Source organism: Alligator mississippiensis, chromosome 6, assembly GCF_030867095.1.
Source record: "Alligator mississippiensis isolate rAllMis1 chromosome 6, rAllMis1, whole genome shotgun sequence".
Lineage (NCBI taxonomy): Eukaryota > Metazoa > Chordata > Crocodylia > Alligatoridae > Alligator > Alligator mississippiensis.
Window position 1 is genome coordinate 89,958,203 of NC_081829.1, and position 24,092 is coordinate 89,982,294.

At 41.4% G+C, this 24,092-nt stretch overlaps 1 protein-coding gene across 1 annotated transcript in view; it reads right to left on the reverse strand.

Annotated features, from left to right (window-relative positions):
* Positions 1 to 214: 214 nt before the first annotated feature.
* CCDC172 (coiled-coil domain containing 172) overlaps positions 215 to 24,092 on the reverse strand; it is a 36,957-nt gene continuing 13,079 nt past the window's right edge. Inside the window, exons 6-7 of the mRNA XM_006262705.4 lie at positions 3,152 to 3,239; positions 215 to 457 (exon numbers count right to left, since the gene is read on the reverse strand). Coding sequence (XP_006262767.2) covers positions 425 to 457; positions 3,152 to 3,239 — 121 coding nt within the window. The 3' untranslated portion in view covers positions 215 to 424. The remainder of the gene's footprint in view (positions 458 to 3,151; positions 3,240 to 24,092) is intronic.

The following is a 24,092-nucleotide window of genomic DNA, read 5'->3' on the forward strand; positions in this document are numbered from 1 at the left end:
ATATATCCTTTAAGTGCCTCCTGCTGGCAGCCTAGGTGCCTCCCTTCCCATTATCTTTCCTTGTAATGAGAGGAATGTGATGAAAGTGGGCACACAGAAAGTGGTACATTCAGAATTACTATGCACATTTAATAATTTAGAGCACTACTGTATCTCTGCTGATTTGTGCATCATTCAGAGATGATAAAGGAACAACCTAGGTTCCAGTTGAAAATATGAGTGGGATCACTGCCAAGCCCCAAATTATTATTTTTGAAAACAGCAAGCTTTAATGATCAGGAAAAGAAGCAAGGAACAAAACCCTTACTTTAACATCAAGAAATAGTCTAACTGATAGCAGAACAACAGATGCTTAGCAAACTTCAAATAAAGTATTGCAGAGGCCGGTTTTGGTGATATTCCAGTCAGTCTTGCAACATCCAATTTATTTGCCTGAAGAGTTTTTTTGTGATAATTTCTGGGGGGGAAAAAAATTGATTAAAATTGTAGAAAATGAGACTTCACAATAGCCTAATAACACTATGCAGTAGCATGGAGGGCAAAACCCCTGCTAATACACTACTGTGCAGTGGTTTTAGGCTACAGCACAGTTAACATCACTAAAAGGCCATGTGCCGGTGCTACTGCGCAGTAGCGCCAGGTACTGTGCACTGATTTAGTACTTGGTTATGCAAATACTAAACTTATGCAAAGTAACTACGGCGCATTAATGAGCATGTAGACACACCCACTGTGTTCTTTACTAATAACTTTTCAAACATCAAAAACCAGTGTTTACAGTCTGCTCCCTATTTCCTAAACTGAATACACGAGAGTGACTTCTTTAGCAATGGTTCACATTGTGCCTACCCCTTCCTTCCCCCTCATGAATCCAAGATGTGCTAAGAATCTTCTCCCTGTAGCTTAAAATCCAGCACAATGTTTTCTGCTTCCCTTTCTGCTCCTAACAATGTGGGGATTAATACTGACAGCAAAGCAAGAAACCAGATAAAGATTTGAATAGAGCATGGACATGGCTACAGCTTTCTGCACAGACGTCCGCTGTGTTAGGCTGGGCTGTGGCTGTGGCGATATGCTCTGCATGCTAGAAGTGATACAGTAGATCTTGTCTCTACTTGGACCCTCTCAGTGCTGCTGAAAGCAATGTGCCTGCTCGGGCACACTCCTTCCAGGAGCTGCTGTCCCTGCACAGCTCCAGCTGCCCTACCCATAAGACAGACAGTGTTGCTTCTTCACTCTTTTATTTAAAAAAAATATATTTAAAAAAAACATATCATGTACCAGGAGACCAAATGAAAATGAGTTTGTTTACAAATTGTATCATAAACCATTCTGTACATAATGAAGTGTATAATGTTCCCAAACCTTCCCAAATCAGCTTTTAAGATCATAATAGCAGCATTGCTATGCTTAAAGTTGTTTCAGCATTTCTATTAAGTATCTCATTTCAGGAGTTTAATCTCACTCTGTGACTTATACAGCCTGGGTAATTGTAGTATATGAGCATCTTCTTATTATTCCAGGCATAGCTTGGAAGCATATGTTTTTGTTCTGTAATTCTATGGGTGCGGGCACATGGCACATTTACACAAGCATAAGTGACACTGGTGTCTGGGGCGGATAGATGATCAGCTCTCCAGAAGGAGCTGCCCCCAGGAGGCACTGTTACAGTGTCTCATCGCTGGGTGGTGAAAGAGCTGGTAGGAATAGCCTGTCAACATTGAGCAAAGAGTTGCCCTGAGGCTGTCATTGAGTAGTGCTGTGGACAAGCGATCCATATGCTAGTATAACACAACACTGGTGTACACTACAGTGACTCCTGACTTTTCTAATGGGTAACTTCACTTGGAGTGCAGTGACTTACACTGGTGTAGAGCTGTTGTCATGCCTGCCTCACATTTGCACTGATGTAAAGGCAATTATACTGGTATAAATGTGTCACGTGTCCCCAAAGTATCAAATAAATAGAAATATTTATGTTGAGGAGGTTTATCTTAATAGCACACGCTCAGTTAATGGATGAGGTACAAGAAGGTCCCAGTCCCTCCAATGTAACTGCTTATCTTAACGATTCTTACTCACTCTGAAGATCAATGTGCAAAATCCATAAAAGCCATATCCTGTCCCTAGTGACAGCTTTATCCCCAGTGGAACCGACACCCTCAGTCAGACCAAGGACTCTAAAACACATCTTTAAAAACCCTTCATGACTAAAAATGAGATCCCAAAGTATTTATCTGATTTTTTTTTTTTTAAATCTACTTTCTTTATTCAATAAAACCTTAACACGCATGTTTTTAGACTCCAGGCACCCTTTGGAAACTGCCAGCTCTCCATTCTCTCACTCGTTATTTGACTACAGAAAAGCAATAGAGCAATTTTTCTGTTGCAAAGAACTCGGAAAGATCACAACCAGTCAGGACGTTTTTAACACTGTGGATCCCTATGCAAATCCTGTTTTCACACCTAACAGCGCTAACATTGCGTGGCACCCCACGGCAGCCTGGAAAGGATCTCGAGGCATCCTGGTTGAGAATCACTGCTGAACATTTAAAGTGATCAATATTCATGAAGAACAGAATTATATTTAATAAATAAAAACTGCCAACCAAAAAAAGTGGAAGCTGGGGTTGACATTTAGAAGAAACCTGGCAGGCTTATCCAGTTAATTTCCATAAAGAGCCCCGTGAGTGTAGAATATACAATATTCGCATTTGAATGGTACCAGTGTGGCCCCATTCTGCATCTTCTCATTTTTGAATAACTAAAGGTTGGCCTATAGGATTAATTTAGCTGCTGGCTGCATAATCTATGCAGCATTCAAGAGGGTAATATTGAATGTAATCCTATAAATAAATCCCTGTATTTTGTGCTGAAAATTTATTTCTAAACATTAATGCCTTTCCCTTAGTAGAAAGTGTCAGTCCAGGATGTTTGCAAATGATGATCCTATACCAAACGGGAATAAGGAGTACTTCCTCCTACTAGGGGTTATATACACAATATATGATATTTCTGGCTGCGTACAGGTTTATACAAGTGCAAGTGTTTATACAAAAACACTGTCTTTTTTTAATAGAAAATCTCTTCCAAACTAAATTCACAGAACATTTGTTAAATGCTTAGTAAAAAGGAAAAAAGGGAGGCGTACCATCTGGAGAAGCTCAATTTCTGTTCGAAGAGCTTCACAAACATTTTCCAAGTCATCGTCTTTGTACATTTCTAATTCTTTCTTAAGCCTGTTTCAAGTAAAACAAAGCTGTCATAGCAGGGCACTGTCAGTTGTATTATCCTTTCATTCAGATTTGGCCTCTGTCCTGCAGTTTGATAAATGAGGGCAGTTGCGTGATCAGGACTTAAGTTGCAAGTTTTGCAGTTCTGATAGAGCCACGCGTTCAACACCGCGTCCCCCCTCGTGGAGTTTATTCATCCCTTGCAGTTGTGGTAGCGATAAAGAGAACTTTAGAAAATGACAGGCTCAGGGTTGGAGGAAAATATATCTAGAATAAGTGCTGTAATAGACTAATGTGAATTATAGGCCTATAACTCTTCTCTTTCTCACTTGTGGTGATATAAACCGTGGGAGAATTATAGCCACATAATTCAAAATTTGCCTTTATTTTAATACATGGATTTGAATCATTGATCCATGTCCTCCATAGACTCCTTTTAGTTTTGCCTTCACAGTTGTTGGTGCTCTTTTTCTCACTGCGGTTCTCCTTTCTTCCTGTTCCTGCTCCCTCCCCCCTCCCCTTACGAATAGCAGTAATCTAAGTGAGGGGCATTCAAGCTTCTTTGCAGCACGGGCCAATTTTCATATACTGATCCTTCATAATGTGTCCTCTCCCATTTAGCAAGGTGGGAGAGTAAACATTGTGGCCACATTTTCTTCCATTTAAGATCACACGGTATTCCCAAGAAACATTAATAGCATTTTAAAGTATCTTTAAATAAAAAAGCAAGCAAACATGTAGCTATTTTTCATATGTGTAAGGAAATAGAGGCGGCACCCCTCTCTGACTCTCTCTCTGCCAATGGACCAGTTATAAGCACTCTGCAGAGCAAGTGTGGCTACTAATTTAAATTGCCTTTACACTGAGAAAAAGGAAGGAAGAGACTTAGGTGTTCACAATGACTTGAGAGTGCTGATCTTACACAAAATAGGAGTGATCCCACAGATCAGTTACTAAGAAGCAAACAACAGGAAGCCCGATAGACAGAGCTTGTGACTGATTTAATCCTTGGCAAGGAAGCAGTTAATCGAGCAGCTTCTTGTCAAACACGGTTCTGAGTTGGTGCAGATCCCGAAACACAGGAAATGTCAGCTCCAAATATTATTATAGAATGGCTAGAAACGTTCAGCGAGATTGATTTCTCTAATACTGTCTCCAAACCTGGACTCGAGGTTCAAGGCAGAACAACAGATGGGCTGTTCATTAGTGACCTGGAATCTGGGCAGCCCTCAGAGAAGCAAAGAGAAATTTTGGGAGAATAGGCCTCTCTATAGAAAATAGATTCCAAAGGGGTATCTGTGGTTGGGAAACATGCAAGTCATTAGTCCTGCTAAAACTACCAGTCCAAACTATCATGCATCACCTGTCATATTTGTTTAGGTCAGGGGTGCCAAACACACCTGGTCTACCTGGGCTGCATCTGGACTGGGGGCACTTCTTGGGAGCTAGATCTAGACCTGGTGTTAGGGAGCTGTAGTAGTTAATGTAGCTGCTGGTTGCTTGCTGCCACTGATGTGCATCCCCCAACGTGGCTCTATACCTTGGATTTCAGTGGTGGGTCCCACCTCTGAATTCCTGACCCCTCCAAGGAGCCTTGTGGGCCAGGTGACACAGATCCACAGGTCATGTGTTTGACATCCCTGGCTTACGTAGATGCTTACTAGGCTAAGAAAAAATTAACTTGAGAATGTTTAGTGGCCTGAAGTATGCAAGGCAATCAAATTGTACCATGATCCCTGTCATGGCTGCCAGCAGGTAGACAAGCAGAAGTGAAGTGCAAATCTGGTGTAAGTCCATTCCCTACAATCCAATTGCAAAAGCTCACTATAGATATTCTAGACGAAGGCTTTCCAAATTCTTATCCAGGAGCTAAAATTTCTATTCACATCTTTCTCATGGGTTGCATTTTGCATACATGGATAAAATGGAAATAATTGGTTCTTTATTTAGAAAAAAATTAATAGAAAAATGTAGCATATGTTTAAAAAAAAAATCTTTGTATTGAAAGCAACTGAAATGTAGGCCTGCAAGTAAAATATTAAAACATGATAAATTAACAACTTTTCAACATGAAAATTGCAGATGATGCATCCATCACCTTCACAAGAGAATCAGTATCAACTGACTCCTCAGTGAAGGGCTGTCGAAGAGAGTGAGTGAGGGACTCATCTCTGAATGAACATGGATATCAGGATTTTATAAACTTCACTGTAGAAAAGGCCCTTTCATATAGGTACGTGCTGCCAAACACTTACACAATCTTTTAACCAAGGTCCCTTAAATGTGGAAAGCAGTTCTCTGCTACAAGTTAAAAGAAGTCCTCCCCTATTTCTTTCCTACTAGCTAGGAATGGGTTGGCTTGTAGATCACACATCTCAAGTTGTATGTTGGAAAATGAGTTTTCAGCTGCAGCTCTGAGTGGGTTGTTGAAAAGCATCCGTTATCTTTTCAGTAACTAAAATTTGGTAAAGTAGTTGGGAAGGAATTTGACTGTGTTTTCCACATTAGAAGAGAATTCTGAAAAGTTTATACCTTGAACATTTTCTGTTTCTTTCTCCAACTCTGCAAGATGGGAAATGTATAATATTACTCTTTTCTTGCCTAATAAAAGAACTTTTGGACCAACAAGATTGACATCTAATAAAAGATACCACTACGAGTCCTGATTGCCTTTTCCTCTAGACCAATACGACTACAACCTGGATACCTGACCCTCTTTTCAAGAGCATCTTGGAACAGCTTAAGCTTGCTATGAAACCAGTTCATGCATCCAGTGAGGTCTGATATTGTCTGATTCTTAGTCTGCAATTTTGTGTTTAGTTCGCGTGAGTGAGTGGTAGTATTTGTCAAGAAGGCTAATTTGGATAGAAACTCTGGGGACAACTTCTCTTTTCATGCTCTGCAGTGTCAGCTTTCACTTATCCTTTTAGGAACATCAGAATTTCTTTTTTGGGAGCAAAAAACTTGGAAAACCTTATCAGCATGTAGCTAATCAATGTATGACTGAAGAGGCAAATCGCCATATACAGAATGCATTTCTTCCAAAAATGAGCAGAATTTTCTGTGTAACAAAGCTTATTCCCACTATGAATGAGATTGAAAGTGGTTGTGAAGGTTGCCAAAGCCTCAGCTTGTTTCACCGATTTCCCACACCAAAGGTTCTTGGTGATTTACACAGTGAATCATGGGGCAAGTGATGTGCCAGGCTTTTTCAGAAGATTTGATAATCCAACAGACTATGGCCCTAACATTGTCCATGGCATTTGTCAAAACCTCTGTGCTCCCTCTTTTTTGAAGAGCTTCTATTCTGTTCGTAGTAATGTATAAAAAAATCAGAGATAGCAATTCCTCTTTTACTGTGAAATCTTCTAGAGTTCTGATAAATATGAGGAGCTGACTAATATCAGTTTGGTCAATGCTTTTGTTTAACGATCACAAAAAATAGCAGCACCGTTTTGACACCGTGCAATAACTTTTCTTATTACCGCTTGCTCATATCTTCAGTTCTCCTGGTTACTCGCTGATGGGAGTGTGTGAAACCGTTTTAAAGATTTTTCACTGTCTTCTCATCACAAAATGCCTTGGCTATTGCAGTTGTGCATTTTCATATTGGACACTTGTCACTGTGTGGTTGCGTTGCTTTGGCTAACTGCAAAGTCACTCCATGAGAAGCGGCAACACCTTGATAATTATTCCTTTTTACATGCAGTACAGAGTCCAGTTTGTGGTTTACATTTTCTTTTCAGGTCTTTCCCCACTTCCCAGTGTTCTTAAAAACTTCTATTTTTATTCTCCCTTCTTTGATGCACTCTTCACCATTGTTACTAACCCTCCCAATAGAAACAAAAAAAAACTTGGAAAAAGGTTTTTTTGAGTCCTCACTACCATGTTTTGTGCTTTGAAGTGCATGGTAGATTATCAAAAGCATGGAACATGTGCTAACGTGACCGTTATGGGTATTAGGGGAAATAAGGAAATTAACCCCAGTTTATAGGTGACATTTCTTTAGGCCAGCCTAACATGGGCAGAGCATCTCTTTCACAGAGTAGTAGTGCTCACCATAGAAATGGCTTTGGTAAAAATGAAAGAAAAGCAATGAGAAGCTAATGTAGTAAAAATAACTTATCTGGGGCACAGAATGGTTAGATTTGTCCTAGCCTAAGACAGAGACTAAAGATTGTTTATGTCTATTCATGTTGCCAGTGGAGACAAATCTCAGAAATGGGAGAAATTGGAGCCATATATGGAATGAAAGGATATACTCTGTTTAGAGGAAGATGGAAAAGTCATCTGTTCACAGAAACATTTCCCTCTGTGAACGCACTATATACCTGTGATATGACAAATGGGAGCTTTAAATTATGCTCTAAGACACAATGTGCATGGTGCTGTAATAAAATATAACATGCTGGTTCACAGACTCTTTTCATGGAACAGAGGAAATAATTTCTAAGTCTAAAATCAGATTCATATCTTAGTTACTCTGATTTAAATCAGAATAACTTGTTTTGGCTCTTAATTCCTTACTCTGTGGGTGTATCTACACATGCAATTAATGTGAAACAATAATCTCTGAAGCAGTTTGAGCCAGAGTAAACTGCTTCTGGGTGCAATGTGTACATGTGTGCCTGGGGCAGCAGCAACTTAAGCTGGGGTGGAGCAAGCCTGGGCTGAAAGGGGAGGTCAGCCCTGGGCTCTGAGTGGCAGCGTCAGGCAGTGGAGTGGCTGGCTGGGACACTGTGTCACAAGTAAGGAGCCTTGGGGCTATGCAGGAGTCTGGCCTCCTGTTGCTTGGGCTGCCCAGGCATAATTTGCACTCGCAGTCAGCAACTACGCGTGCATTTCAGTGCAGTAAATTATTCCACCATAAGATAGTACCATCCCTGACAGTACTATCTTACTGTGGAGTTAATTGGTTTCCTGCACCCTAATGCTAGCACACATGTAGATGGTGATGCTTTACTGTAGAGCTAAGTAGTCTACTCCACAGTAAAGCTCATGTGCGTTTATTTTCTATGATAGCTTGATGTTAAAAGCATAATTTATTTAGGAAAAGCAAAAACACTACTTTAGTAAATTTAGTTTCAGAAAAGGTGTGGCCTGTTACTTTTAAAGTGATCTGTGTGTATGTTGACTTTCTAAGGCTGCCATGGGCATGATTCCTATGTGAGGTGCCAGAAAGGGAGGTTGGCATACTGTAGGCAAAATACTCTGGAGGGAATCAGCACCTTCATTAATATTTGCTTGTCTACCTCTCAGGTTTCTTATGAGAGAGAACTACAATCCGTGAAGTGCTTTGAAACTGTAAGGTACTAACCGAGAAATTATTATTCATATATTTTATTTAAAACGTTTTAGAAAAACTTTTGCGCTGCAGGGTAGAGACAGTATCCCTTATAGATACTTTTCCTTTATAGGGGACAGCAGCAAAAGTAATTCTCATTCAAATGTAGAGATGAATTTTTGCATTAATCAATTGATTCTACTTTCAAGTCTTTCCCCTTTCTTATTTGGAAGCTGAGTAATTACAGTATGTGCCAGGAATATTATACTCACAAAACAGGGGACGTCTGTTAAGATACAGGCAACAGAATCAATGCTGTGGAGACGCCTGAGTTACTGAATAAATGATGAAGTTTTACCAGAAAGAGTGCAGAGACAAAAGAAACATTCAAAATAATGCATAACCTGGAAGTAGATTTAGCTTTCCCTTTTTAGTAGTAAGATAAGGAAGACATTCATATAGTCTTCCTTTCACTACCAAATTAGACGTGCAAACCAGTTATCTATGGAAATACATTGTCTAGACAGAACAGATAGATAGTTTCTCAGTTACTTGTAGGACAGGAATGAGATGCATCTCTCACAAGAACAGAGATTAATAGGGCATTTCTCCTTTCCCCCTGATAATAACAAGATTAAAATTGTTCCAAAAAGTCTGAAAACAAAATCATATTAAATTTAGATCATTCAATCCCTCATTGCGACTTCAGTCTTAGCATTTTTTGTCTTTTCAAAGACTTTGAAGGGTTCATAAACCCAACAGTATCTTTAAAGAAATGAGATTAGTACTGCTATAGACTCTCTCAGGTAATATTCCATTTACTTATTAAAACCACTGGCTTTATTACTACCTCATTTGCCTTTCAAATGATCAATACCCATATAAAACTTTCTTCCCTTCTCTTCATTTATGGCTTTTTTTTATATGTAAACTTGTGTAAGCTAAACACAAAACAGGTTAGCACTTAATCATGTAAGCTTTACTCCGGCTGAGTAATAAAAGCCCAATGCAAACCAGTTAGAGCCCAGGAGAGTTGAATTTAGTCCTACGTGAGTAGCTTCACTGTTTTCAGGGTGGTTAGTCGCTAAGGATCTTGTTACACCTTACAGTGAATGCTGCACAAATGTTAACAGGCTTAGTGTTGGTCAGCTTAGTGGAGCAGTTGTGCCTTAAGGTGAAAAACTATCTCCGACTGTGTGTCACCTGCACAGCTGTGACTTGCCAATAGGGTCTTAGTGAGCAGAGGTAGGACTGGCTTGCTGCTCCTGCTGGGCAAAGCAAGTACCACAGACCTGGAGCGCCCAGTGGCCATCGTGCTCCCACCACCACTTGGACCAGCTCTGCTCCCGCCGAGCAGAGCAAGCCAGCCTTAGTGATAACAGGAGGCACCGCGCCACCCTCCTCCATAGCTGCTCAGACCAGCTCTGCTTCTGCTGGGTAGAGCAAGCTGGTTCAAGCAGCAGTTGGGAGGTGGTGCCTCCCATTGCCACTTGGACTGGATTTGCTCCCTTCGGACAGAGCAAGCTAGTTTGAAGGGTAGCAGGAGGCAGTTGCTCTGCGTGGGAGCAGAGTTGGTCTGAGCAGTAGTGGGAGGCACTGCAACCACTGGGTGCTCTGGGGCTGCAACACTTGTTCCGTCCAATATGCAGGCAAGGCCCCACTGCCCCCCAGTGTCCCCACTTGCCCTGACTCAGGAGGGGCCACTGCATCCCAGGATGCTGGAGGACTTCCAGTTGGGCAGAACAGCTGTGGAGAGTGGCCACACCTTAATGGGACAAGAGTAAAATTAGGTGGATTAGAGATGATCCTGACCTGGAATGGTGGAATTTAAAGCCCAATAACGAGTGCTTTAAGCCACCTAAAATGTTTTGGCTTGCACCAATCCAGGGGCTAAGAGCTCCAGAAGTCACCTAAAATGACTGTGTAACAAAGCTGTAAGAAACCTACTCAGAAATAAGCATGAATAAGAGTGGCAGAATCTAGGCATAATGGCTGCTTGCAGACATGGGGAAAAAATGTGCTTTACTGGAAGAAGCAGTGTGTTACTTTGACCCAGCTCTGCAGCATCTGTATAGATCAGGTGCTTCAGTGGGGATTCAATCAGTTATTAGATAAAAGTGTCAATAAAGCCCCACTAAAGCGCCTGATCTATACAGACGCTGCACAGCTGGGTCGAAGTAACACACTGCTTCTTCTGGGTATGCACTGGGGCTGGGTTCAGCATGAGAGCACAAAGAATTTAAATTGCTTTTTTTTTTTTTTTTGTACGTTTGCAAGCAGTCAGGATTACTGTAGATAGAACAAAGAGGTGAAGATAAAAAAAAAAAAAAGAATCCATCAGGTTGGTTGGATTTTTTTTTTTAAGTTTGGAAATAAGTAAAGCTATTAAATGTCATTAGTGTTTGTGTTTCCTATGCATCCTCTTTGCAGTTCGGCTACATGTGCACCAAACAAGTGAGAAAAATAGGTGTCGAGTCAATAGATGTTGGTAATGTCAAATTGAACTGTGAATAAAATAAAGTTTTGAGGAACCAGAATTATCTGAAAAGTCATCTCACAGATTCATGCAAGCGCATCAAAAATCTGGAGGGTGAATCTTGCATTCTGAGAGTGAGTTGATATAGACAGTTGCAAAGAGAGAACTTTTGCTCTGAGTACAGGGTGATGACTTTTTTTTTCATTTACTAATAAATTGGGCTAGGGACAGACATTCAAAAAGCCTGAGCATGAATTAATTTGATCTTTGCAGGTTAATCTAACCTGGCTAGGCTAAATCAGTTTGTAACCGTGCGGACCTCCCAGACATGGAGACACATGCCTGTAGTGGCTCAAACTAGAAGCTGGGGGGACATTAGAGCAGCCCTCCCTTCCCTTCTACAGGGCTGAGCTGAAGGGGGGTATGGCCATGCCCCAGCAGGATTAGGGAGGGGTTCCCCCCTGCCTTGATAATAGAGCATTTATCAGCTCTGTTATCAGCATTTATCACCCCATCAGAAAACAAACAGCCTCTCATTAGTTTAAGCTCTTCTTAAAGAAAGAAGGAAAGGAAGGACATTACCAGCTGAGCTGTTGATTAGCTCCAAAAAGCCCTACACCGACACTGCTGTCCGCCACAGCATGGACCATACCCAGCATGTGGGCTTCTAGCTAATGCTGAGGTGTCTGTGTAAGGCAGAGGGGGACAGGGATCCCTGCTTAGCAGGGAGTGGTAAGGGGAGGGGGAGAGCAGAAGGAAGCCAGACAGATGCAGCTGTGCTTGCAAGTCTCTGCCAGAGCTGCAGCCAGGGAGCAGAGGGGAGGGGCCAGCTCTGCTGTGGAGCAGAAAGCCCCGCCTAGCCCAGAGAGTGTGCTGCAATGCTGGAGGAGTCTGATTTAACTTAAACTAGCAAGGTGTCTAGGACAGACATTGCATAGACCGGTTGGACGCAAATCAGTTATGTCTGATACTACATTCAACCAGGTTTATCTCAAACCAGTTTCAGCCATTTTCCAACTAGTTTACATGCACTGAACATTGACTCTGTTACAGGTTTAAATCAGTTTCTGATCACTTAAACCGATTTATGTGTAATGTCTGTCCCTAGCCTTGGAAGCCAGAGTGCACTATTTTTCTTGCTTTTGTAGCAATTGCTGCTTCTGCCATTAGAGAAAGGCATTATCATTGGTATTGACACTTCCTCTTTCATATTGCTTCCACCTTTTTTAAAATTTTGTTGATGCTAATGGAATGTTTTCCCCAGCTTTTCTTACTTTCTTCTTTGTTGTTCACTCCCATTTTATGCCTAACTTAATTCTAGGAAAAACATCAGAATACGTTAAAAGGGGGTGAAAGTGCTATCCTCTTGGAAAGCAGGGTACAGAGAAGTGCCCAGCATGGTCTGAAAATACAGCTTGTGACTAGTCTGATAGTTCTCTAGAAAGGTACCCAAAAACCAAAATAAAAGTGGTTATGGAGAATCTACCTTGATTTTATCATTTATTGCATTTGCAGAGGTGTGGCTAATCAGAATGGCTAAAAACTAGGGTATTTATGATGGTGACCTGGATTAAATACTGGTTGGAGGAAAGAATATACAGGTTTCTGATTTATACTCATGAGTCCAATTGGAGCTAAGGTATTGAGACAAGTTTAGTACTGGGATCACACTTACTTAAATGACTGTAAATTAAATGCCTTGGGTATCTGTAATTTGCTGATGGCAGCTAAATAGAGATGGTTGTTGATAAAATTGAAGGCAATAAAGTTCAGAATATTATAAATTGATTGAAGGTGAGGAAGAATGAGTCTCAAATGAAATCCAGTATCTCAAAATGTAAAGTCATGCACTTGGGTTGAACAAATAAATTAAAAAAAACACGTGCTTGATGGAGCAGAACTAGAGGAAACAAATTAAGAAGCGATCTAATAGTAATAGTAAATAATACCAAGAAGATGAACCAGAGTGTTGTATCAGCAGTAACAAAAGTAAACAGGCTACTCAGATGTACAGCTTTGGGAATTAAATGTAAATCAAAAGAGATAGAAATACTTTAAGTAAAATTAAGTAGCTTAGGTCTCTGTCACTTGAGAATCTAAGTGCCGATTCTCTCATATATAAGGCATTAGTTAGAACGCATCTAGAAAAGTGGGGGCAGTTCCTTTAAAAATATATATCTTCAGGTCCTGGAAAATTTCTGAAAAAAGGTTACTGACTTGTAGTTATGCTTGGGGTGATCCTGTGACAGAAGTTTTTTGAATTTTGGGTGGGGAGGGGAGGGAGAAACGATTGTCTCCTGTGTATGTTAGTCTTTTTCCTACAGCATATTTTGAGTGAAGTTGACCCCTTAGCTAAGAGCAAAGACAAGACCTTAGTGCCATTTATATCACAGGAATTTTGACCGATCGATGGTGTCTTTATGCTAGTCCTTTGCATGCTGGTGAATAGTAGGGCTGTGTGAAACTTTGGTCCCTGATTCAATTCGGTGGAGATTTGGCTCAATTTAGTGGCTGAATCTCCAAATCTGAATCGAATCAGAGGACCATTTAATCTCTCCAAATCGATTTGGAGAGATTCAGAAAGATTTGGCAATTTGGACATAGACACAGCTTTAAATGTTTTTTCTACATGCCTGTAGGTAGCAGGTGGCTCGTGAACACTGCGATGTTGGGGCAAATGGAGCATTCCACAGGAGTGCAGGGGGTGGTCCCCAGAGTGCTCGGCATTAGGCCTGGAAGTGGACCAGAAGTATTTCCAGTCTACTTCTGGGTCCACTGGGGGGCACGTTGGGGGACCCCTCCGCACCCTCCTGGCTCAGCGGCTGGTGTCCCCTGGGTCTCGGGGGTGGGGGACCTGGGACCCCATCACGGCGAATCACTGAGCTGGGGGGGGGGCACGGGGGAGGCCTCCTGCGTGGTCCCCAGCAGACCCACAAATGGACCTGAGGTACTTTTGGCCCACTTCTGGGTTTGCCATGGAGCATGTGGAGGCCCCCACCCCGCACTCCTGTGGGACGCTCCACGCACCCCAGCATCGCAGCGTTTACAAGCCATGCTGGCACCTCGTACATAGAAAAAACACTTAAAGCTGTGTCTATGTCTGAATCGCTGATTCTCTGAATCAGCATCGAATCTTCAAATTTGGATTTGGTCAAATCAAATCAGGGACAATGATCTGAATCAATGAATTGAATCGCTTTCCCTGATTCGGGCCAAATCCGAATTGAATAGGGCCTGCTTCGCACACCCCTAGTGAATAGCTTAACTTTTTGTGACGCTATAATAGGGAAATGTATGAGCATAAAGTACAAAAAGGGATATTTGCAATGTTTAATAGGATGAGTTTTTCCTTTCAGAGAGTTTTTTGTTGACTGCGGAGGTGCCATACCAGTTTAAGCCAGAAGAGGATATAGCCCATAGTGTTAACCTAGCAAATTACTTAGGCATTTAGACACAGAAATAATTTCATATTTAAGAATATAATTATTGTAAGTATATTATCAATATTCTAATTTAATATCATTATTATATCAGTGGTTAAAATCTTGGTTGTGTGAAGGGACGTGTTATATAAAAACACAGTTAACTACAATTAATTTACTCTCTATGCAGGGAGGTAGATTTCTTCCCAAGACCTTTATAAAACCTTTATAATTTGTGTCCTAGTAGCTAGCTGCCAGTTCTTTTACAAAGAAGAGGTTGCAGGAGAATGTTAAATGTACAAGCATCAAACACTTCAAAACAGATAGATGTCAGTGCCTGGGGACCACTAAAATTTACCCGGTCAGTTTTTGTGTATGTTTTTAATTTTTGGTCTCCTTAGCTAAGCTGTTGGTCTCTACCTACCAAGTAAGTTCTTTCCCTTGATCATCCTAGGGACGCTTCTCTGCAGCTGTCCTATTTTGAACTAGTCTTTCTTGAACAGAGGCAGCTGGAATTGAGCTCTCTATTTCAGGGCACTTGCCCTCTGCTGTGATCTTAATATTTTTCTGTCTGTACTAGAAATACCTCCCCATATATATCATATGATTGCATTTGCTGTTTTCACAGCCACATTGCTGTATTGTAGTCATCCTGGGATCATGTAGTATCCTCAAATCTTCTTTCTCCTCTCTTATTTCCAATTGACGAGCTCTCAGATTGTAACAGAAATTCATTTTAGTAGTCCCTCAGTGCCTGACCTTGTACTTTTCTATTATAATATTTCACCACATTTCTGTTATAGTTCTCAGTCCTTCCCATATGTTATTATGATCCCACTGTATTTGTATTAGCATGTTTGTATTTTTTTTAGTGGCAAGGTCATTAATTAAAATATGAAACAAATTGGATGCTAAGACCAGTCCTTGAGGAACTTCATGCATAACCTCCTTCTAGCCCAGGGGTGAGCACCTATTTGGACCTGAGGGCCATTTAAGGAGTTTTGGTGAGCTGTTGCTGGCTAGGTCAGCATTTCCCCCTGCCGCACTGGATCAGCATACCTCCCACCCCTCCACCCCATGCCTACAACAGCTCACTAAAACTCTTTTAAGTGGCCAGGTGGATGGGATGGGACCACGGGTGGTCGGGGAGCAGCATCTGGGAGCCAGATGGGCAGGCAGGTCTAGGACTGGGATCAGGATTGTGGGGCAATGGCAGTGTGGAGCTGGGGGTTGGGGCAGAGCCACAATGTGCTCCCCACGCGCCCCTGCAACAGATGCCGGTTCCATGGGCAGAGGTGTGCAGAGAGTAGATTGCAGCTCTGCCCTGAGCCCTGGCCCTGCACTGTCACTGCCCAGCTATCCCAGGGTCTCTATGGAGACTGGCCAGGACCCGCGCATCATGGCGAGCGGCCAGGCAGATGGGATGTGACCGCAGGCAGCCCACTGCTCCCTGCCCACCTGTGGCCCCATTCCATCTGCCTGGCCACGCGCCCTGCCTGCACGGGCCCCAACTGGTCTCCACAGAGACTCCTCCTGCCCCCACCATCTGGTACCCCCAGGGGTAGGTGTTGGGTGGAGGGGCACCAGATGGAGTGTGCAGGCCATGGGACTGGGTCCAGTGGTGGCAGCAGTGGAGACTGGCAGCGGGAGCTGGAAGGAGCCGCTGCTGTGGGGGCTGCCTGGAAGTGAGTCTAGCTGCCACGCCACCCAAGCTCTGCTGCACACCCAGGGGAAATGGGACCGGCTGCATGCACCACGACTTAGGCTGCCCTCTGCACCTAGGCCAGGTGGGGTTGAGGGACTTGCTGTGAACTGGACAAAATCCTTTGATGGACCAGATCCAGCCTGTGTGCCATATTTTCCCATCCCTGCTCTAGCCCCATACTTGCCCTTCCAGTGCTAACTGTTGTTGTTTCCTCTTTAGCCACTTCTTTGCCCATTTTATACATTTTTCCCTACATTAACTAATAATTTCCGTGAATATCATTGCATCAAATATTTTATCAAAGTCCAGGTAGAGGAGCTTTACTGTATTGTACTTGTTTAGAAAATTAACAAGGTACCTTAGCAAAGGAAGTTATCAGGTTAGTCTGGTAATCTACCTTTGGTAAATCCATGCTTTAGGTCATAATGGGAACACTGATGAGTTCTACCTATAATAGTCTACCAGGCACTGCTATAAAAAAATCTTGGAAAATCAATGGGCAGATTGTCATTAAAAAACTCATTTTGCATAACATATATTACTCCAGAGATTAATATTTCCTACTTATAAAATTTAACATTAAGTTAAATTGCAAATATTTTCTGAAAACCACCAGAATCGTGGCCTTAGGCAAACCGCTGTTAATATGAAGCATTTGTTCAGCTCTACTGGACAAATTTCTTGTATGATTTATGTGAAGGAAGGCGTCATTTGCTTTTTCATGATTTCAGTAATGAGGTTTCTTTTCCTATAATCTAAAACATAAGAAGCAAAGCTAGGTTTTTTTTTTTAATTAGGCAAGTAAACAGTACCTTGATCCATAAAATAATGTAAACTGACTTCATGTGTTTCACTTCTGTTTTTAAGCTCTTTAATTGTACAGCACTTCAGCCTTCCAAGGGACAGTTTATTCCCAGATTCCCTTATATAATGGATCAGTGTAGGAAATACTGATTTCAATTAGAAACTGTCCTAACCTGATCCAAATCATCTTATAATTAAAAATTCTCCTAGCTGATTCAGTGTGTGGCAACATATAGTTCTAAAATGAAAGTGTAAAACAAGATGGATAATATTTACCTGACTAAATAATTAAACAGACTATAACTAAGCCAAATACCATATAAAGATACCATACCGGTTAGAGATCATATACTAATATACTTTTTCTATTATAATTTTCTCATTAGAAAAGTAGAGAGCAGTTGCTGGTCAGCTGGGAGGTAAATCAGATGTGTACACCTAAATACGTAGGATCTTTTTCTTTCTTACTATTCTCTTTTAGGGCTGCTATTTTAGAATAAATAACTGAAATAGGGATCTTGATTTAAAGTCATTTGTCTTTATTCTAAATACATCCTATGTATTTAGGCTGCTTTGAAGCAGAAGGGACACATGAGGGGAAGAGAGGAACTTCTGTGCATAGGATGCATTTAGTACTTTGGGTAGGAAGTAAGGCAACATTTTTTTTCTTGCACCTGATATTTTATACAACAGAGTAATGTCACTTTTCAAGGCATGCAGCATGCCGATTTTTAATGATATGTGGGTAGCAGATTCAAATTGGAATAACTATAGTGTTGTTTCTAGACTAGCAGAACATGTATGTTTCTGAAGCTCTGCTTTAGTAATTGTCAAAAATCGTGTAAAACTGACAATACTCGTAGTATCTCACAAAGGAGGCTGTCACTTGCAAAAGGTTATGCCTTTCTGAATAGATTAGTTTTTAAGGTGCCGCCCTGCCCTACCTTCTGCCAGAATTCCTTTTGGGATACTATAGATATGTTGGCTTTTTTTTCATTATTTCAAATTAAAGTTTCTACTTTTTCTAAAAAAATATGATTTTACTTCAGCTTTCAATTTTTACTTTTTCTTCTTTCCTTTTTTCAGTGTTAAAATGAAAACATTGGAAAAAGACAATTGAAAGGGGAGAAGGAATGAAAAAAAGAAAAATTGAAAAGAATAAAATCTTTTTTAATGCAAAATTTTGAAGAAAAGCTGTGCAATGAAAATTATTTTTCAACCACTTAAATATTCTTTTTGGCAGTAACACTCCTAAGTCAATGACATCACAGCTGTCTTTGCCTCACAGGCAATACACACACACACACACACACACACACATATACATAAATATGTATGTGTGTGTGTGTGTGTGTGTATACACACACACACACACACGACTTTCCCAAAGTTATATATCTATATGTGTGTGTATACACACACACACACATGACTTTCCCAAAGTTATATATATGTGTGTGTGTGTGTGTGTGTGTGTGTGTGTGTGTGTGTGTGTGTATACACCCACAGAAATAGAAAAGAACGTGATGCATTGGCCCTGTAATGATAAAATTTTTTGGATTGTGCAAATCCTTGAAACCATATGAGTCACTGTTTACTCTGAGTAAAGTTAATAAAAACTAAAGAAAATTGTAAAAACTGTTTCACAGTTAGTGAGTTTAAAGAGGGTTTTCATTTTTATGTTTTTTTCCCAGAAAACATGTTAAAGTGAAATCAGATTTTTCATTGCTTTGTCTCTTCATTTTTCTTTTCCTTTTTGCCAGTAAGCACAGTACAATAAATAATGCCTCCTTTTTCCCTTTCCTTTTTTTCTATTTTGCTACTTTTCAACCTCTTACTAACTTTGGGAAATTCATAGGGTGCATCTACATGAGATGTTTACTGTGGAGTTGACTAATTAGCTCCATAGTAAATGTCTTGGTGTCTACACATGTGCCCCAATTAGGCTGGAGTAAACTAATAAACTTTGCAGCAGCACAAATATTTTTGTGGCAGGCCATGTTAACCCTGTGTCCATCTATTTACCCCTTCTCTGCCCCCCGCAACACAAAATAATGTAAAGGTTATCAGAAACTGTGAAAAAGGTTGGACTGTTCACTATCATTCCAGTGAAGATTAATTTGTGAGTATAATGCAAAATAGGTGATCACTATGTCCTGTACGTGCAATTTAATGGATAGATAGCACATACATGGTATCTTACAAATTTTAAAAGCTTAGAAATAAAACATTACTTATGGAAAGTAAATAGTAAGCATATATAAACTGTAATAGTAGCAGTCAGGTGGCAGATCACCCTTTATCAGAGATATGATTGTGGCAAATCCACAGATAGTTGAGTGTTTCCTGCTTCCAAGGTATTTTTTAATGACTGATAAGTTCAAGAATCAGAGACTTGTGTTCTATTCATGTGTTACAGACACAATTCTAGGGGTGATAATCCATTACTATACTCCATTTTTAGAAGAACAGTTTAAGTGTAATGTCTAGCCCTATAGAATCAAACTTAACTGATTTAGGTTAAATAGGTTTATTGAACATCTGTCCCAGATCCCCTCCCGATTCAAGTTAACTTATAGTCCCCCAGCACCCCAGGATGCTTTGCATCTCTCCTGCAAAACCCCTCTTGCAGGGTGGCCAGGTTAGCTTTGGCTCAACTGTCTGCTTCAACTAAAAAGGGAGGCATGCTTTAGCACCTCCTGACTTCTGGCATGGGCTACATTTCCGGAATCAAAAGTGAATGTCTGTTCACTTACTTATTGGTTCAATCTACGTAGCTTAGAGTAACCTGCAAAGATTGAATCGATTCAGCCTTAGGCTTTGTGACTGTCTGTACTTAGTCCATATGTTTGTCTATTTTATTGTCCATTTTATAGGAAGGTCTACATATTTAATATTCCATAATTGTGTCTAAGTTCCATTCCTGCAATGAATTTTGCACAGGCAGATCTACGTATTCAAGTGAAGCTCCCATACCTCTGTCCTGAGAAGCAACAATGATTTGTTCTTCCATCATATTGACTCAATCAAATTATTTTAACATGATTGAAAATCCCCATTAGGAACCAAGCTAACATGTTTGAAGCTGTATTATAGAGCACTTAGGCTTCAAAATGACCAGCTAATGTGACTTTTGAATTCTGAGTTAGAATTGTTTAGGGTTCTCTGCAGAAAATAACCAAATCTGCTTAAGCTAACATGACTGAGAAGCATTCCCCTTTTCCCCCATTGGCACTGGTCATTTTACTTCAGCAGGGCAGACAGACCTATGTGGCCACATCTTCAACTGCAGGCATGTGCACTTGCAGCAGCTCAAATAGTAGCAGCACAAATTCGTGCTGGAGATTTGTGCCCCCAGCACGTGCCTGAACATGCACTTTGGTGTGGGGCACATTGTGCCACTTGGGGCAAACTGACTCTGCCCAGCTCCTCCTGGATCTTCAGTTGACCCTGCAGCCATGGCTCCCACAAGCAGGTCCTGTCCCGTCTGGTGGCTGGGCACACAGGTTGTAAGATTTGTGGGGGGATGTGGGGTTTGGAGGAGTGGGGAAGGGGCAGGGGGGTTTGGAGGGGGTTGGGTGGGGGTGAGGTTTGTGGGGGGTGTGGGGCTTGGGAGATGTGGGGGTGTTGTTGGTGGGAGTGTGGGGGAGGTTTATGGGGGGACTGTGTGGGAGAGGTGGGTTCCCTGCCTTCCGATTCCTCCCCCCCCAGCAGCGAGCAGTGGGCCTTCAGGGCATGCATGGCCCACTGCAGGCAGAGTCCCCAGGCAGCATGTGGTGCCATCTCAGACCTGGGGGCTACATGTGGCATACGGAGCCAGCCCAGCCCACTGGCATGCTCCTTCAAACAGGATTGGGCCAGCTCCTGCCACCACCCGGGGCTCCCGACATTGCAGGTAGGGGTCTCGTGGTACCAGGCTGCATTGGCTTCTGCCTCCATTTGCCTTGCGTACCATCGGGCCTGGGGTGGGTCCATGGAGGCAGGAGCTGGCCCAGCCTGATGGCATGTGAAGCCCATGGAGGTAGGAGCCAACCCGGCCCAATGATGTGAGGCTCCTGCCTGTAGTGCCAGGAGCCCCAAGTGGTGTCAGGAACCAGCCCGGTCCTGTTCGGAGGTGCATGCCAGTGGGGTGGGTTGGCTCCATGTGCCACGTGTAGCCCCTGGGTCTCAGGGCACTGTGAACTGCTGGGGGACTTTGCCTACAACAGTTCATGAGCAACACAGGAGCCTGCTGCGGGCTGCTGCTGCTGGGCAGGTGCGGGGCAGGGGAGGCTGTGTGCCATGGGGAGGTGGGCAGGGGACCCACCCCTCCCACAGAGTCTCCCACCCACACAGTACCCCCACCCCCACAATCCTGCTTACCTGGCTCTGGGTCAGTGCTGCCAGCCTTGCCCTGATTCTCTTTCCTCCAGCACACAGGCAGCATGCTGGAGCAGCAGGGGCATGCGGCAGGCATAGAGACGCTCTGGCCGGGAGCTAAAGTGTCTCTTTGGAGGACCCAGCCTCCAGTTGCTTCGGGGCATACTTCTGCACCACTTCTTTCCAGCGTGTTTTCTTTTGATACTGGGATTTCCTGATTTACTTAGAGTCTGCGCTGTATATTTGCAGCGTGGTGAACATTTTTTCATTTGCGGTGTGCCTCCTGTGGCATCTCAAACTGCTTTGAGATGCCACAACAGGCGCTTGCTCTCTTGTCCAGATGTGACCTGTGGGTCTAATTGTGTGTTCAGGACCTAAAAATCAACTCCATTTTTATATATACAAAATCATGTCCCCATTATAAAACATTTCAGTAGAAAATTATACAGAACTACTAGTGTAGTAAGTTTAACGTGCTGTGTTTTGGGGGAAAAGAATAGGCTGCCGCCTGTAAAGTACCACTGTGGTTGAATGTCCCTTAAGTGGATTTTGCTTTCAAGCAACATAGAAATCTTTTACTAGGAATACATAAAAGTTAAATTTCAAAACTGAGCTAAGTTGCTTTGTTACTTGCTATATTTTTTGCTTTGTTAATTGTTTATCAGATTTTATACTAAAATATTTCCTATATAATATATTTTAATTGTTCAATTTATAAGGAAAATACCAATAACAACCAAAATACCAGGTTTTAGTCAAGTCTTAAACAAATGTGGAAGTGCATTTATTTTCTTGCTGAGTCAGCCTTGTGTCAGATGTATTGACGTACTGCCTCTTTCACTCAGCATTAAGAGCTGTTTAATGTAATGTAGCTTATCACTTTGAAGGAAAGGCCAGAAAATGTTTCTTGTTGAACATACAGCTATAGAATATGAAGCAAAGTAATGAAAGGTATTTTAATGAATGGTGACTCTTGGCTCAAGTTACGAGCCAACGTCTATTCCTTTCCGATTTTGTATTTATTGTTAAATGACTCATTCAGAGGTGAGGCTGAGAAAGTATAAGATGTTGTGATTATACTTATTAGCTGCCTTTTCTCTACACTCTCCATGATTTTACCCCATAATTTAATATTAAATGGCATGTAAATTAAATAATCTTGGATTCCCTTATGCTCTTTTAGCTCAGCGGGTGATGTGAACAGCTGTAAGAAATGTATCATTAAGGGTACAGGAGTCTAAGAGTGTCTGAGTCACTAGGGCCAGAAAGAAAAAAGGTGAAAAGAAACTAACTGAGACAATTATGGGCTATTTTAAACTGTCCTCTGAATTTTGGCTGCCAGTGTGTGAAGTGCTAAAACAGATTTTTTGTGATCATAGTAGTTTTTTAAGTCTAGTTATGTGTTATTGAATGTTCAGTTTTTATTAGTCACAGCACTGTAAGTTCTATGCACCCTATAACTAATGCAAGCTTACCTATAACATAAAATTAAAAAAAAAAAACAATTCACCAACATACCTAGCCTTATTTCCTATTGATTTGACTTCCATGTTAAGCTTGATGGTTCAGTATCTGTGAAGACTAGTATGCTTTATCTTCTCCAATCCCTTTCCTCCAAAGCTGCCAAACGACTTTACAAATAGTGAGCAAAGCGCACTAAATCCCTCATGAGTTAATTTCCTAAATTGTAAAATTGGGTATAAAGGTAGCACAGGTAGGATAAATGACTTGCCTGGGGTGTTGAAGTGAGTCACTGGCAGAGGTAGGGGATTGAACGTAATCCTAATTCGTGCTAGTACTTTACTTTAGACACAATCTTCTTTAGCAAGCTTCTTATGCCGATTTGATATTAACTGATATTTCAGCAGTAAACTCTGAGAAGTATGCTATTCAGAAGGTGACAACTTCATATATCACACTAGCTAATTTATCCACATGGAATGAATAATGCAGAAGAGAATTATAAAAACATCACCTTATGGACCAGCAGCTGCAGCTATTATTTACATTTTGTCTTCTATATATATGTTGAACACTGGGAATTTTGCCAGTGTGTGCAGAAATGCAGGCTAATTAAATTTTATTCAGAGGGAATTTTGACCATATCTCAGCTCTGTATAAGGGGTTGAAAAAGCCTTGGAATGGGTCCAATTGATCGTTTCCTGTCAAAAGTTTTGTTTGATAGAAAATGGGGTTTTCAACCTAATGAATTTTTCATAAAAACGTTCTGTTTTCTATGCAAGATATCATCTGTTGTTAAAATATTTCAGCCAAAATATTTTGGTTTTCACAAAAAACTCAAAAATTTAAATACAGCAATTGACAACAAATGGTTTTTTGTTTTGTTTCCCCCTCATTAAATATTTACATGGGGAAAAATTTTGGACTGGCTCTTAATGGCAAGAGGTCTTTTCCTCTGCCTGGTAAAAACTTAGACACATCCAAGAAGAATTTCATGGAGCAGGCCACAGAAAAGAAAACAGGGTTGCAACATGTGTCTATTATTTTATTGTGGTTTCTACCTCAAAATGTAGCATTAAGATCTGTATGTAATAAAAATATGGAATGTTATGTTTAGGTATCTGCACGCTGCAATAGCATCTTCGTGACACCTTCGAATTTCTGTCTGTCTTTCTATTCTATACTTCCCACCCCTCAGCTTTCCCCACAACTGTCTGATTCCCTCTCCTACCGTGCTTTCTGTTTTATGAGTTTGGGTCCTTGATATTTCATATTGGCTCCTAGTGGGAAATCACTGCACCTTCTGATGAGTATCTATTTAGCTTGATCTCTGTGGTTGTCATCAAGT